Consider the following 16,072-nt stretch of genomic DNA (forward strand, 5'->3'; position numbering starts at 1 on the left):
TGTTGGGCCAAAGGTCCATATGACTACTGACGCATGGTCCTCCAAGCATGGTCAGGGCAGGTATGTCACCTACACTGCCCACTGGGTGAACTTGGTCATGGCTGGGAAGCAGGAAATGTGTGGCTCAACAACGACAGTGGTTCTGCCACCACCTCTACTCCTCCTTCGCTCTCTACCTCGTCTTCTTCCTCTTCTTCGTCCTCTGCTGCTGGGTCCTCCTCCTCCTCCACACCTGTGCACCCCCAGCTCCCCCTAGGCTATTCGACGTGCCAGGTACGCCGTTGTCATGCTGTCTTGGGGATGACGTGCCTGGAAAGCAAAAACCATACCGGATCTGTACTCCTGTCATCTCTGCAGTCACAGGCCGATCGGTGGCTGACCCCACACCAACTGAAGATCGGAAAAGTGGTGTGTGACAATGGAAGCAATCTGTTGGCAGCACTGAGACTGGGCAATTTAACACATGTGCCCTGCATGGCACATGTTCTGAATTTAATAGTACAACGTTTTGTCTCAAAGTACCCAGGATTCCAGGACGTTCTCAGGCAGTCCAGGAAGGTGTCGGCCCATTTCAGACGTTCCTATACAGCCATGGCACGCCTTGCTGACATTCAGCAGCGGTACAACATGCCAGTCAGGCGTTTGATTTGCGACAGCCAGACTCGCTGGAATTCAACGCTCCTCATGTTGGAACGTCTGCTGCAACAACAAAGAGCCGTCAACGAATACCTGTTTGAACTGGGTGGTAGGACTGGATCTGCAGAGCTGGGGATTTTTTTCCCCCGTTACTGGGTGCTTATGCGCGATGCCTGCAGGCTCATGCGCCCTTTTGAAGAGGTTGCAAATATGGTCAGTCGCACCGAAGGCACCATCAGCGACCTAATACCCTTTGCTTTCTTCCTGGAGCGTGCCGTGCGACGAGTGACAGATGAGGCTGTAGACCAGCGTGACGAGGAGCAGGAAGCGCACGATTTCTGGTCGGAATCACCAGAACGAACCCAGGCACCTGCTGCAACGCAGGGAGAGGTGTCAGAAGTGGAGTCAGAGGAGGAAGGTGGCTTTGTGGAGGAGGAGGACCAACAGGAGCACGCTTCCCAGGGGGCTGGTGGTGACCTTTTGGGGACCCCTGGTTTAGTACGTGGCTGGGGGGAGGAGACCGTGGATGATGCAGTCCTTGATAACGAGGAAGCGGAGATGGATACCTCTGCATCCAACCTTGTGAGAATGGGGTCTTTCATGCTGTCATGCCTGTTGAAGGACCCCCGTATCAAGAGGCTTAAGGAGAAGGACCTGTACTGGGTCGCGACTCTACTAGACCCTCGGTACAAGCATAAAGTGGCAGAAATGTTACCAACATACCACAAGTCTGAAAGGATGCTGCATTTACAAACCAGCCTGCAAAACATGTTGTACAATGCTTTTAAGGGTGATGTCACTTCAGGAACTCATCAACATTCCAGGGGCAGAGGTGCCAGTAATCCTGCCACGAGCGCACCTGCAAGGACAAAGCACTTTGGCCACTCTGTAACGTCAGACATGCAAATGTTTTTTTGTCCAAGGCAGCGGCAGAACCCTTCTGGATCCACCCTCAAAGAGCGCCTCGACCGGCAGGTAGCGGACTACCTGGCATTAACTGCAGATATCGACACTCTGAGGAGCGATGAACCCCTGGACTACTGGGTGCGCAGGCTTGATCTGTGGCCAGAGCTGTCACAATTTGCCATGAACCTCTTGTCTTGCCCCGCCTCAAGTGTCCTCTCAGAAAGGACCTTCAGTGCAGCAGGAGGGATTGTAACTGAGAAGAGAACTCGCCTAGGTCACAAAAGTGTGGATTACCTGACCTTTATTAAAATGAATGAGGGGTGGATCTCGGAGGGTTACTGCACGCCGGAAGACTTGTTCTGAGTTTCTGATTCTGACTCCCCATGCAGCTGTCCTTCTCTGCACGCCTCATGACTCCACATACAGCTGTCCTTTAGCGTCCTCCTCCCTCCACCACCGTTACAAACTAGGGTGCAAACCCTACTGGTTTAATTTGAATCCAGGTAAATCCTGAGTTTTTCTGGCCTCTGTGCTTCAGTGGCTGCGACCAAAAAAAACAGAATATTTTCAGCATTTATATGGCATATTTTTTCTGGCCTCTGTGCTTCAGTGGCTGCGACTAAAAAAAACAGAATATTTCAGCATTTATATGGCATATTTTTCCTGGCCTCTGTGCTTCAGTGGCTGCGACCAAAAAAATTGAATATTTTCAGCATTTATATGGCATATTTTTTCTGGCCTCTGTGCTTCAGTGGCTGCGACTAAAAAAAACAGAATATTTTCAGCATTTATATGGCATATTTTTCCTGGCCTCTGTGCTTCAGTGGCTGCGACCAAAAAAATTGAATATTTTCAGCATTTATATGGCATATTTTTTCTGGCCTCTGTGCTTCAGTGGCTGCGACAAAAATAAATGAATATTTTCAGCATTTATATGGCATATTTTTTCTGGCCTCTGTGCTTCAGTGGCTGTGACAAAAAAATGAATATTTTCAGCATTTATATGGCATATTTTTTCTGGCCTCTGTGCTTCAGTGGCTGCGACTAAAAAAAACAGAATATTTTCAGCATTTATATGGCATATTTTTCCTGGCCTCTGTGCTTCAGTGGCTGCGACCAAAAAAACAGAATATTTTCAGCATTTATATGGCATATTTTTCCTGGCCTCTGTGCTTCAGTGGCTGCGACCAAAAAAATTGAATATTTTCAGCATTTATATGGCATATTTTTTCTGGCCTCTGTGCTTCAGTGGCTGCGACAAAAATAAATGAATATTTTCAGCATTTATATGGCATATTTTTTCTGGCCTCTGTGCTTCAGTGGCTGTGACAAAAAAATGAATATTTTCAGCATTTATATGGCATATTTTTTCTGGCCTCTGTGCTGCAGTGGCTGCGACCAAAAAAAACAGAATATTTTAAGCATTTATATGGCATATTTTTTCTGGCCTCTGTGCTTCAGTGGCTGCGACCAAAAAAAAATTAATATTGTTTGCATTTATATGGCATATTTTTTCTGGCCTCTGTGCTGCAGTGGCTGCGACAAAAAAAAATTAATATTGTTTGCATTTATATGGCATATTTTTTCTGGCCTCTGTGCTGCAGTGGCTGCCACAAAAAAAAATTAATATTTTCAGCATTTATATGGCATATTGTTTCTGGACTTCTGGTTCAGTGGCTGCGACAAAAAAAACATAATTTTTCAGGAAAGTACACATGCCTAATTTTTCAGGGTTCTGCAACAGTGGCAAAATCGCATCTTTTATGGTCACCGCAGGTGATCAATAAAGTAGACCAAAACTGGGCCCACACTGCAGAATCAGTGTTTTTTGGTTCGCTTCACTGTACATTGAATTACCTCTGCCTGACCGTGAACGTGCGCACAAGCACGGTGACTGCTAAACACACCACTACAGAAATATTGCCACCAACAGGACGAACATCCTGGAGGTGACAAGCAACTAGTAATTAAAAACTATTATTTGCTCACTTGACGGTATCATTCATTAAAGCTCTTTGCGTCTTTTTGCGTTGCAGTAAGCACCGCGTTTCGTCTTTGCGTGTGAACAGGCTGTAACTTTTACACGACTTGATTGGCATGTAGACGCCGGACGTTTTAAAGCATTTTATTACACAGGTTTAGAAATGTATTGTGATTTCTGCCCTTTACAGCACAAAACGCAGCGCTGTGTCAACAATGGATTTTTTAGAAACATTTTTGCCCTTGATCCCCCTCTGGCATGGCACTGTCCAGGTCGTTGCACCCTTTAAACAACTTTAAAATCATTTTTCTGGCCAGAAATGTCTTTTCTAGCTTTTAAAATTCGCCTTCCCATTGAAGTCTATGGGGTTCGCGACGTTCGCGAACCGTTCGCATTTTTGACGCAAGTTCGCGAATATGTTCGCGAACTTTTTTTCCGACGTTCGCTACATCCCTAACTCTAACCACTTGAACAGAAAACAAAAATTGATGAAAAAGTGAAAAACCCAAGGCCCACTGAACACAGAGAGACATATTCATTCTATTGAAAGGCAGCATGAAAGTCAGTATAAACATCTCTGCACAGCAGTGGTATGGGAACTTTAAGGGTAAGTGTACATGCTAAGATTTGAGGAGATTTAATTGCCTCTTCTTCATGCAACTAATCAGGCACTCAGCTTCGTTTTCCGAAGTCATCCAAAGTTGACTCACAAGGAAACTTCAGGCACTTCCGAAAACGAAGGCGGGAAGGCTTTTCAGTGAGATTAGTCGCCCGAAGAAGAGGTTGATTTGTTACTGGGGGACTAAATCTCCTCGAATCTTAGCTTGTGCCCTTACCCTAAGAACAAAATGTAAGGAAAATAATTAACAGATTGGAAAACTACAGAATATAGTGCACCAAGCCTTCTAAAGACCTCAAGCCCCTTATGCAGGACTTTGAGGAATGCCAGCTGTATCCCAGACAAACAATATAATGATTTCCAGTGTCACGTCTAGAGTATATTTTGGGATTTTCTAAGCCAGTATCACAGATGAACATAAGTGTCTTGCAACCAACCTTATGAAAGTCCAAAATGTAGTGGCTTATTCCAAGCAATTTACTGTTGATCCCCTGTGGGTCCCTTAGTATGCATTGCTTTTCAGTTCTCTGTGCCATTTCTCCAGACATGTCAGCTAACCTGTATCTTTTGGGAGTCACAGTGATTCCAGTCTGGCTCAACAGGTCACCCACAGAAACTGGTCCATCACACGTTGTCCAGGTAGTGGAGCAGGGAGAAAAAACAGTGTTGTGGAATGGAGCTGGGGCTGGGTGAAATAAAAGTGGTGTAGTTGGGGCCAAGATGGACATGGATCACTTTGAATCTGGGTTGGCATCTTTGCACACCTTCAGTATAACTTGTGATCACCATAGGGCTGTGTAATCACTGGGGCAGCCATTCAAGCTGGAGAAAAGGCACATGGCACATAGCAGATACTGGATAAGCCTTTTAGAATCAAATGGAGTTTTATCTGTTATCTTCTGTGCTTTTTCTCCTTTTTTCCAGTTTAACTGGCTGCCCCATGGCTATACAACAGCTTGTTTATATAAACTACTTTGAAGCAAACACAGAAGTTTTAGCAGTGCAGGCATAATTACATTATATTTTCTTTTCTTTAATACTTTGGTGTTCCTTTAAGAGTTCTGCTGACCTACTTGGATAACACTACAATTTTCTTAAATAATCTGCGCCCATTTTCTCACGATATGGCCCGGAAGGAGGAATGAACAATATTTCAGGCAGTTACAGAGTTGTACATCATCTGTTAGGTCCACTAATTGTTTTGCATCCCTTGCTCTATTGTACAATGTATCCAAGGCAGTCTAACGTTTTACCTTTAGAAGTGATGGGTATTTCTTTGAAGGGCTTATAGCAAAGTGCATAAGGTTCTGCTAAAATTCTACTGGAAGACCTTTCTTTCTATATAGGCTGACCTCTGAGCTTGCTGGCAATGCATCTGTATTTAGATATGAGTGTGGCCCTATTGGTCTTTTGTGAATATTTTAACAGATTCTGCAAAGGTTTATTTTTTACATTTTCTACTCCAGCAACATAATTGTACACCTCCGTCCCCAATGTGTCTTATCAGTAATTACCTTAATACTGCCAGCGGAGTTCTAAAGAGAAAAACTGATGTAGAATATAAAATGACACACAGGAGAGTGGTCATCATAAATTGATGAGTTTAATGTTTCATGTTTAAAAAATAACATTATGCTTCACTGTAATGTTTCTTTCCTCTCCTATTCTTGTCTGAATAGACATAATCATATTGTTTCATTTGTTGTCATTCAGTTCATCATCACACATCATGCAGTAGAACCAACAGCTACATGTAGATTGGCATCTACAAAACAAACCATGAAAAACAAATGTCCAGTGTTTAGGAATAACCACTTCCCAAGCCAAAATACATAATAATTCTCAGAATACCTATAGATATGAAAATACATTAGAATTAGCCAGGGCAGTATTGACCTTTTGAAAATGTGTATAAAACTCTGGAGGTGGTGAAAATCATTGAGTTTTAGCTCAGCAAAACATTCATAATGATGGCAAAAATGTTGGGGACCCATATGTGCAAATGATGTAGAAGTGACATGGGTTGTAATTATTCTATCACTGTGTAAATGTGTAAGTCAACACTGTACATATGTTTATAGGCAAACTGACCATTTTATAGCAAGGTCACCATTTGATTTGGTCTTTGATTTAATCTTCTTTTTCCAAGTAATGCATAAATCATGGTGGCATAATTCTTTATGTACATATGTAAACTCACTGAAAATACACGTCTCTGAAAGGGTTGAGAATAGTGATGGGTGAATTTGTCCCATTTCACTTCTCTGAAAAATTCATGAATTTACAGCAAAATTCATGAAACGGTGGAAAATTAGCGAAACGCATTAAAGTCAATGGGCGTCAAAATAATTTTGACACTTGTCAATTTCGATGCCTGTGACAATTTTTATACACGCGCCTATTTATCCAAATGCATTTACGTTAATGGGCATCCAAATAATTTTGCTGCACGACAATTTTTATGTGCGACTATTCTGGCGTGCACCCATATTTTTTTGCCGCAGCAGATTTTTCGGCGGCGAAACACGGAAATTTGTCTCAAATTTGAACCTGGTGAATTTATTCACACATCACTAGTTCCAAACATTAAAGTATTAACTCAGCCCAGTGGCGTAACTAGATATTACTGGGTCCCACAGCAAATTATTTTTCAGGCCCCCAAAATGTTTAGAGGTTGACTTGTTTCTCCAATATTTATTGAAATTGTATATGAATTAGGGCCTCGTGGGGCCCCTATACCTCCTGGGCCCCCCTGCAGCCGCAGGGTCTGCTTCCTCTATAGTTACGCCCTGACTCAGCCTGAAAGTGTGCAATTATTTCCAACAGTTTCAGTAAAACAAAGAATGATATACGATCATACTTTATTGAACAAAAGAACATTATAATTGTTAGGGATACAAGAGAATCTACTGAGGGCAAATATATAGTCTGAGTGGGTGCAAATTCCATTTATTTATGCCATGGCAAAACCAATAAACTAGAGCGGTAAATTCTCTGTAAAGGGTTCCCTCAACTTCAAAATGGAGCAGTTGCTACCAGGATCTGGTTCTCTATGTCTCACAATATTACAGGGATGAAGAACAAATAGGTGAAATCAGGTTTGCTAGATGAATGCCCATTAACACTAATCTTTATTCAGAAGATAGCCTAATTATGGATCTGAACAGACATAAGAGAAAGTTGTGCCCCTCTCACTGTCAGATCTGCCTCATGCATGCCCTAAGGCAGGGGTCCCCAACCTTTTTTACCTGTGAGCCACATTCAAATGTAAAAAGAGTCGGGGAGCAACACAAGCATGAAAAAGTCCCTTGGGTGCCAAATCAGGGCTGTGATTGGCTATTTGGTAGCCCCTATGTGGACTGGCAGCCTACAAGAGGCTCTACTTGGCACTATACTTAGTTTTTATGCAAATAAAACTTGCTTCCAAGCCTGGAATTCAAAAATAAGCACCTGCTTTGAGGACCCTGAAAGCAACATCCAAGGGGTTGGAGAGCAACATGTTGCTCACGAGCTACTGGTTGGGGATCACTGCCCTAAGGCATCAACTCCCATACTGTCCTGTTTTTTTTTTCCCTGGACAGCCCCAGCTTTTGCATATGGAAATTTTAAACTGGAGCAATGGTTTTCTTAAAGATCATGACTTCTGAGCTGCCTAGGCAATCATTTCCTATTTCTGGTCTGCAGTATGTGTCATGTGAACAGAATCATGTTAAGGCTTTTTGTTTAATTCATGTGTATCACCGTTTCCTGTCCTTACATACATAAAGTAACCATGCATAGAGGCGGGGCAGGTAATATTTGATTGACTGCTCAGATATGTAAACACCTTTATAACAGTCATGGATGCTTAAATGAAAAAAATAATCTGGGTTCCATGTTTAATTTGCTTTTACTATACAGCTTTTTATGTGTAGGTGAAAGGTCTTCTTTAATCCGCTTCTTTATCACTAAGGTCATGTTCAGCATATACACTGTTAAAGGGATGGTTCACCTTTGAGGTAACTTTTAGTATGTCCAATCCCTAGCAACTTTGCAATTGGTCTTCATTATTTATATATTGTACTTTTTGAGTTATTTGTCTTTTTCTTCTGACCCTTTCCAGCTTTTAAGTGGGATAAAATGCTCTGTAAGGCACCACATTTATTAGTGGTGCTTGCGAAGCAAAGCATCACTACTGTTATCTTGCAAACTTATTTTTATTCTTCTTCCGTATGAAAGTTTTGGCGCACCGTTTGTCCTAGACCCATGAATGAGGTGTCAAATCGTGAGGCTTAATCGGGAATGGGTTGGTATGACTTTTCTAAGGGGTGGGTGGTTAATTGCCCCTTGCGGGGGCAATTAACCACCCCGAAAAGTCCCATAGATTAACATTGAGGCCAACTTTTGACGGATTCTAGCGCAGAGAGGGAATCTTGTAGAAACGTTAAATTTACCACATTTGAAGAGGTTTGCGACCTGTGTCAGATGATACCCCACACGAGGGTATAAGTTTTACCCCCGGGGCAGGAGAGGTCCCCAAATTTGCCCCATTGACTTATAATGGGGAATTTATCGAATAATTAGTTTGTCGCAGACCCATGAATGAGGTGTCAAACCGTTCAGCTTATTCGGGAATGGGGTGTTGTGACTTTTCTGTCCTATTTTGGGGACCCAAAAAAGTGAGCGGAGCCGCAAACAACCAATCAGATTTTCCCTATTGACTTCAATGAGAAAATGTAAACAGCTGTAATTCTCACAGTAATAAAGCCAGAGCTCCCAAACTTGGCACCGTGGGTCACTGGGTGACTGCAGCCAAAATTTACAAAAAGTGGGAGGAGTCTACAACAGCCAATCAAATTTCAGCCATTCAATTAAATAGGAAAATTTTAAACTGCTGCCGCTCTTAGACGGTTAATGGCAGCCTCCTCAAAGTTGGCACAGTTGGTCACTGGGGGACTGGGATTAAAATTAAGAAAAGTGGGTGGAGCCAAAACCAACCAATCAGATTTCTTTGATTGGTTTTAATGGGAAAAATTAAGAAGGCTGCCATTCTCTCAGTATTGATGTCAGGGACCTTGAATATCACAAATGTGGTCGCTGGGGGTTTCCACTTCAAGTTTAGAAAAAGTGGGCGGAGCCACCAACAACCAATCAAATTTCATTCATTGATTTTCAATAGAAAAAAATAGAAATGCTGCCATTTTTACACATTAAATGACAGCATTCCCAAACTTTGGTATGTTAGTCACTGAGTGACTGTGGTTTACAATTAGGAAAAAAAGGGGCGGGGCAACAACAGCCAATCAGATTTGGGCCTGAGTTTTGCCACGGCAAGCACCACTCACATTTTCTTCAGGAAATGTACCTCTCTAGTTGTTATTACTATCTTTTATTCCCCATCTTTCTATTCAGGTTTCTCCTATTTATATTCCTGCATCTTATTCAAATCAGTGCATGGTTGCTAGGGGAATTTGGAGCTGTTGCATAAAATGCTTAATAACTCAAAAACCACAAATAATAATAAATGAAAACCAAGTGAAAATTGTCTCAGAATATCCCTCTCTACATCATACTAAAAGTATGAACAACCCCTTTAAAGGTACATTTACATTGTATATAAAACCCTCTGTCGGCACATGTTAGAATGGATTTTCAGGCACATGGTGTTAATGAGCACAATAAGAAATTTCAATACTTTTGGTTAACATTGTATCACTCCTAAATTGTACAATACAGACCATATAGATTTCATACAAATAAGAAACCAACACCAGAGAGGACACTGCTCAAAAGTAGTGATGGGCGAATTTATTCGCCAGGCACGAATTTGCGGCGAATTTGCATGATTCACAGCCAGCGAATAAATTCACGAAACGCCCACTAATAAATTCACAAAACGTCAGCGAAAATTCGCCGGCGTCAAAAAATTTTTTAGCTGGAGTCGAAAAAAATGGGCACCGGCGTCAAAATAACGGGCACCGGCGTCAAAATAACGGGCGCCAGCGTCGAAAACGTGCGCCGCCATCAAAAACGGGGCATTTCGAAAATTTCACGCAAAATTTGCGAATTTTTCGGCGAAGCAAAACGGCGCAAATTCACCCATCACTACTCAAAAGAGCTTAAAAGCATTGGGTCCCTTTGCTTGTATTATTGTTATAGTATTTGTTTTGTGGTCTATGCATTTACATTGGAGTAGTTGCCAAAAAGTTCAAGGTACACACAAAAAAATGAACTTTTCTTTGCTTGTTTGTTGCTATGTAACATTTTTACCTTCTGCTCCAAAAGGCCACCGATAAATATGTCTGCAATTGTCCATTGTCTTTGACACACCGCTTATTTGTTTTCTTATAGGATAACAACGACAGCTGCTTGTATGATGGATCTGAGACGATATCCTTTGGATGAACAAAACTGCACACTTGAAATTGAAAGTTGTGAGTAAATTGGCTGTGTATTAGTAAATAATGATTATATTATGATATATATCAAAATTAATTTGAAACTTGTGATTTTTCAGGGTTTTTTTCATTCTGTGCTACTCTTTAACATGTGTATGAATATCAGATGGCAGTGTTAAGCTAGCTACACATTAATTAAATCCTCTGTGGACCAACAAACACATTATTTGTAATTTTCCCATAAATGTGGATTGGCAGACTACACATATATGCCCATTTGTAGTGATCTAAAATGTTCACCAGGGTTCACAGTGAAAAACATGCCCATACAATGGGTAAAAAAAAATTTTCACATGTCAAAAAAAATTTGTCACGCGTCAAATAAAGATTTGTCGCCCATAGACTTCAAATGCATTTGGCGAATTTTTTGCCATAGCAAAATGGGTTAGATTCACCCATTACTACTGTCTCACCCATGGACCCTCAAAAGCATTCATGGAAAGCATGCGAGACAGAATTTTCTGTATAGCCGGCCAACTGTGATCTGATGTGTAACATAGTAAGTAAGTTAGGTTGAAAAACACATGTCCACCAAGTTCAAACTTTTAAGACTAACTGCTAATTGATCCAGAGGAAGGCAAAAAAAAGCATTTGAAGCCTCTTTCCAGAGGAGGAAAAAAATTCCTTCCTTACTCCAAAATCAGACTAGTCCCTGGATCAACTTGTACTATGAGCTATCTTTCATAACTCTGTATTCCCTCCCCTGCTAAAAACAAATTCAACCCCTTCTTAAAGCTATCTAATGTATCAGCCTGTACAACTGATTCAGGGAGAGAATTCCACATCTTCACAGCTCTCACTGTAAAAAACCCCTTCTGAATATTTAGACGGAACCTCTTTTCTTCTAATTGGAATGGGTGACCTTGGGTCAGCTGGAAAGACCTACTAGTAAATAAAGCATTCGATTATTATATGATGCCCCTTATCATATCACCCCTCAAGTGCCTCTTCTCCAACGTGAACAACCCCAACTTGGCCAGTCTTTCCTCATAGCTAAGATTTTCCATACCTTTTTTGAGTTTAGCGACCCTTTTCGGCACCCTCTAAAATTCAAAAATGTCTTGTTTCAGCTCTGGAGACAAAAACTGTAAGGCATATGTTAGATGGGGCCTTACCAGTGCTCTATATAGTGGAAGAATGACCCCTCCTCCCATGAATTCATGCCCCTTATAATACAGCTCAAGAGTTTATTTACCCTTGATGCTGCTGACTGGCATTGACTTTACATTTATCAACATTGAATCTCATTTGCCACTTAGCTGCCCAGATTGCCAGTTTGTCAAGATCCTGTTGCAAGGATGCCGGATCCTGGATGGAATTAATTGGCCTGCATAGTTGTGGCATTTGCAAACACTGATACATTACTTGCAATGCCCCCCCCCAGTCATTAAAGAACAAGTTAAATAAAGATCCAATACTGAGCCCTGGGGGACCCCTATAAGAACCTTACTCCAAGTAGAGAATGTACCATTAACAACCACCCTCTGTACCCGATCCTGTAGCCAGTTTACTATCCATGTGCAAACAACTTCATTAAAGGAGAAGGAAAGCCCCAGGGCGCAAAACCCCTCCCCCCCTCCCGTGTATTGCCCCCCCTCCCTCCTCCCCCCTGGCCTACCCCTCCCGCTGGGCAAATGCCCCTAACTTGTTACTCACCCCTCTGCGCAGGTCCTGTCCACGGAGTTCACAGTCGCCATCTTCTCCCACGCGCGTCTTCTTCCTGCTCTGACCGGCGTCTTCTGGCGCATGCGCAGTAGGAACAGGTACCGGTACAGCTCTATTGCGCATGTGCCGAATGTCACGAAGTGAAATCGGAAAACTTCGTGACATTCGGCGCATGCGCAATAGAGCTGTACCGGTACCTGTTCCTACTGCGCATGCGCCAGAAGACGCCGGTCAGAGCAGGAAGAAGACGCGCGTGGGAGAAGATGGCGACTGTGAACTCCGTGGACAGGACCTGCGCAGAGGGGTGAGTAACAAGTTAGGGGCATTTGCCCAGCGGGAGGGGTAGGCCAGGGGGGAGGAGGGAGGGGGGGCAATACACGGGAGGGGGGGAGGGGTTTTGCGCCCTGGGGCTTTCCTTCTCCTTTAAGCCCAACAGACCTTAGTTTAGAATGCATTTGTTTGTGGGGCACTGTGATCAAAGAATAATGCAAACATTTTTCCAACATCAAAATCAAGCACTATGACTGCCAATGGACACAAGCTGTGCGTAATAGAGACTCAGTGATTATGTCCTAGTCACATCTTAGCTATGAGGAAAGACTGGCCAAATTGGGGATGTTCACGCTGGAGAAGAGGCGCTTAAGGGGAGATATGATGACTATGTATAAATATATAAGGGGATCATATAATAATCTCTCTAATGCTTTATTTACCAGTAGGTCTTTCCAGCTGACACAAGGTCACCCATTCCGATTAGAAGAAAAGAGGTTCCGCCTAAATATTCGGAAGGGGTTTTTTACAGTGAGAGCTGTGAAGATGTGGAATTCTCTCCCTGAATCGGTTGTACAGGCTGATACATTAGAGCTTTAAGAAGGGGTTGGATGGCTTTTTCACAAGTGAGGGAATACAGGGTTATGGGAAATAGCTCAGAGTCCAAATTGATCCAGGGACTAGTCCGATTGCCATTTTGGAGTCAGGAAGGAATTTTTCCCCCTCTAAGGCAAATTGGAGAGGCTTCAGATGGATTTTTTGCCTTCCTCTGGATCAACTGGCAGATAGGTAAGTTAATAAAAAAAAAAGGTTGAACTCAATGGACATGTGTCTTTTTTCAACCTTACTTACTATGTCTATGTCTTACTATGTCTTACTTTTATGATGTAAACTTCATGTGTAAACAGTCCTGTGAGCCAGCAATGCTAATCATGATGCCAATGCAGAGGGTAGTGGATGAACATGGTTTATATTCCTACTGCTACTCTGCACAATAGCACAGAATTAAGTTAACTATTCTTCTATTTAATTTCATAGATTGGAATTTTTATCAGTAAAGCTACTTCTGCTAATTTTGTAATGAAAAGATGGAAATTCAGACTTGTATGATGTGCAGCACTATCTCTACAGTCTGATGACACAAATAACGAGTGACAATACTGACATTTGTGGATTAAAAAAGCCATCTGTCCTTTATTTTATTTTAAATGTGTCACATTTTTGTGTTCATTTCCATGAAAATAAAGGTTATTGCTATCATTATGCATGTGTATGATCAGCAGATACTTGACAAGTCAGTAAATTATAAACTAAGAAATGGACAGAACTTAATAATTCTAGCACATGAAAAAAGGCATTTACAGCTAAAAAGTAAACAATTACTTATTACTAAACTTTGTTCTAACACCCCCTTAACATCCAACCTTATATTGGTGGTTTTATATATTATATAAAATAAATGTTGGTTTTGGAGATCTCTCCACTAAAAATGCCAAAGAGGGGAAAGGTCATCCTGTTGGACCTGTTAATGGGTCGGTGACTTCACAATTATAATTAAAAATCCTGCTTTGCTTCCACAAAATCAATTACTGATAAAATGTTTGAGAGATTGGTGAATTGCTAATGTGGTGCCGCTATTCAAAAAGGGATTGTGTTCTCAGCCTCAAAACTATAGGCCGGTTAGTCTGACATCAGTGGTAGTGGAAAGCTTTTTGAGCGGGTATTAGGGATAAGATACTGGACTTCTTTGCAAATCATAATATTATGAGTTTGTGCCAGCATGGTTTTATGCGTAATAGATCTTGCCAGACTAACTTAATTTCTTTTTATGAGAAGGTAAGTAGGGACCTCGATTCAAAGAAGCAAGTGGATGTGATCTACTTAGACTTTACTAAAGCATTTGATACAGTGCCACACAGAAGGTTACTGGTTAAATTAAGGAATGTTGGCCTGGAAAATAGTATTTGTACCTGGATAGAGAACTGGCTAAACGATAGAATACTAAGATTTTCTAATTGAGTGTTGTTAGTGGAGTACCACAGGGGTCTGTACTTTGCTTTGAAAGGTGGGCATTGAAAGTACTGTTTCTATTTTTGCTGATGATACAAAATAGAGCAGAACTATAGGTTTCATGCAGGATGCTGCCACTTTGCAGAGTGATTTGACTAAATTGGAAAACTGCAAAATTAGGTTCAATGTTGATAAATGCAAGGTTAAAAATAAATGCAAGGTATAGATAAAATGGCAGTGTGTTGGGAGTTTCCTTAACTGAGAAGGATCTAAGGGTTTTTGTAGATAACAAGTTGTCTAATTCTGGAGAGAGTGCAGATACCTGCAACTAAACTGTTTAGAAGGATGGAAGATTTAAATAATGAAAGTAGACTGACAAGGTTGGGGTTGTTTTTCTGGAAAAAAAAAGATGCTTGCGAGGGGACATGATTGCATTATAGACAAATAGCAGGGGACCATTTTTACCCATAAAGAGGATCACTGCACCAGAGGTCACCCCTTCAGACTAGAGGAAAAGAACATTTGAAGCAACGTAGGTGGTTATTCCCAGTGAGGGCTATTGTGAAATACTGAAATCTATAGTTAGTATAGATATGACTATATATAGTCTATGTGAATATGTGGGGGGGGGGTCAGTGGGAGTGTGTGTATGTATGTATACTGGGTTTCATTTGGAGGGGTTGAACTTTTTGGACTTTTTCCAACCTGATCTAACTATGTAACTGTCAATAGGACTTGTCCTTGGCGGAAGTTAAGCAATTTTTTCAATTAAAGTTTTTAATTTGAAATTTAAAATGAGGAGTGGAATACTAATTCAATGCATTCAAGATTTTTTCCATGGTTTTATTTGATCAAGTTTTTTAGATTTTAAATGTTTGATTAAACATCTTTAAGAAAATGTACAGTGTATTCAATTTAAAAGTAGTTCTAACTCTACCATATTACCTGGTAGGTTAATAAGTTAATATTCTCTCGTGTCTTTATCCCACCATCCACAATTTATGGACGTCACTGCCATACAAATAAAGTTCAAGGCTTGTGGTACATGGCACTTGTACAGTTATATAGCATGAAAGCAACCTTAAAGTGTAGCTGTAAGTTGGTAGTTAACATCTTATAGTTGTTAGTGGCCATTTTACTTTACATCTTCCTGTTCAAGTTTATTGCCTATATGTCATTTAAACCCTCCTTGAACTTTGTTCTGCTCCCCAACATGGCTATGTATGACCCTGCTCTGTCTACTATGGCCCTGAGGGGCACCATTGGATACGTTTTAAGGGATGAAAAAACATCCAGGGAGATCTCTTAGATGTCTATGTCTTTCTTATTTGACTCTACCTAAAAACACTTGTCTGATGCCTGGTTCAAGTTTGTGCTACTACCTTCTGAATATTTGCTGCCTGCCTCAAACTACTGCCTGTTTCAAGACCTTGATTTCCTCTGCTGGATCAGCAATGCTGATTTCAGGTCTCAATCTTGCCCTTGCAGTCTCTGCTGAAGCACAGGACCCTTATGAGTTCCCTGACATCACTGAAAGTGCCTTTTGGC

General features: G+C 41.5%; 1 protein-coding gene across 1 annotated transcript in view; it reads left to right on the forward strand.

Moving 5' to 3' along the window:
- Positions 1 to 16,072, forward strand: part of LOC108706580 (gamma-aminobutyric acid receptor subunit beta-1) — a 227,608-nt gene that overhangs the window by 147,194 nt on the left and 64,342 nt on the right. Inside the window, exon 5 of the mRNA XM_041579455.1 lies at positions 10,473 to 10,555. Within this exon, the coding sequence (XP_041435389.1) occupies positions 10,473 to 10,555 (83 nt within the window). The remainder of the gene's footprint in view (positions 1 to 10,472; positions 10,556 to 16,072) is intronic.

Source organism: Xenopus laevis, chromosome 1S, assembly GCF_017654675.1.
Source record: "Xenopus laevis strain J_2021 chromosome 1S, Xenopus_laevis_v10.1, whole genome shotgun sequence".
Lineage (NCBI taxonomy): Eukaryota > Metazoa > Chordata > Amphibia > Anura > Pipidae > Xenopus > Xenopus laevis.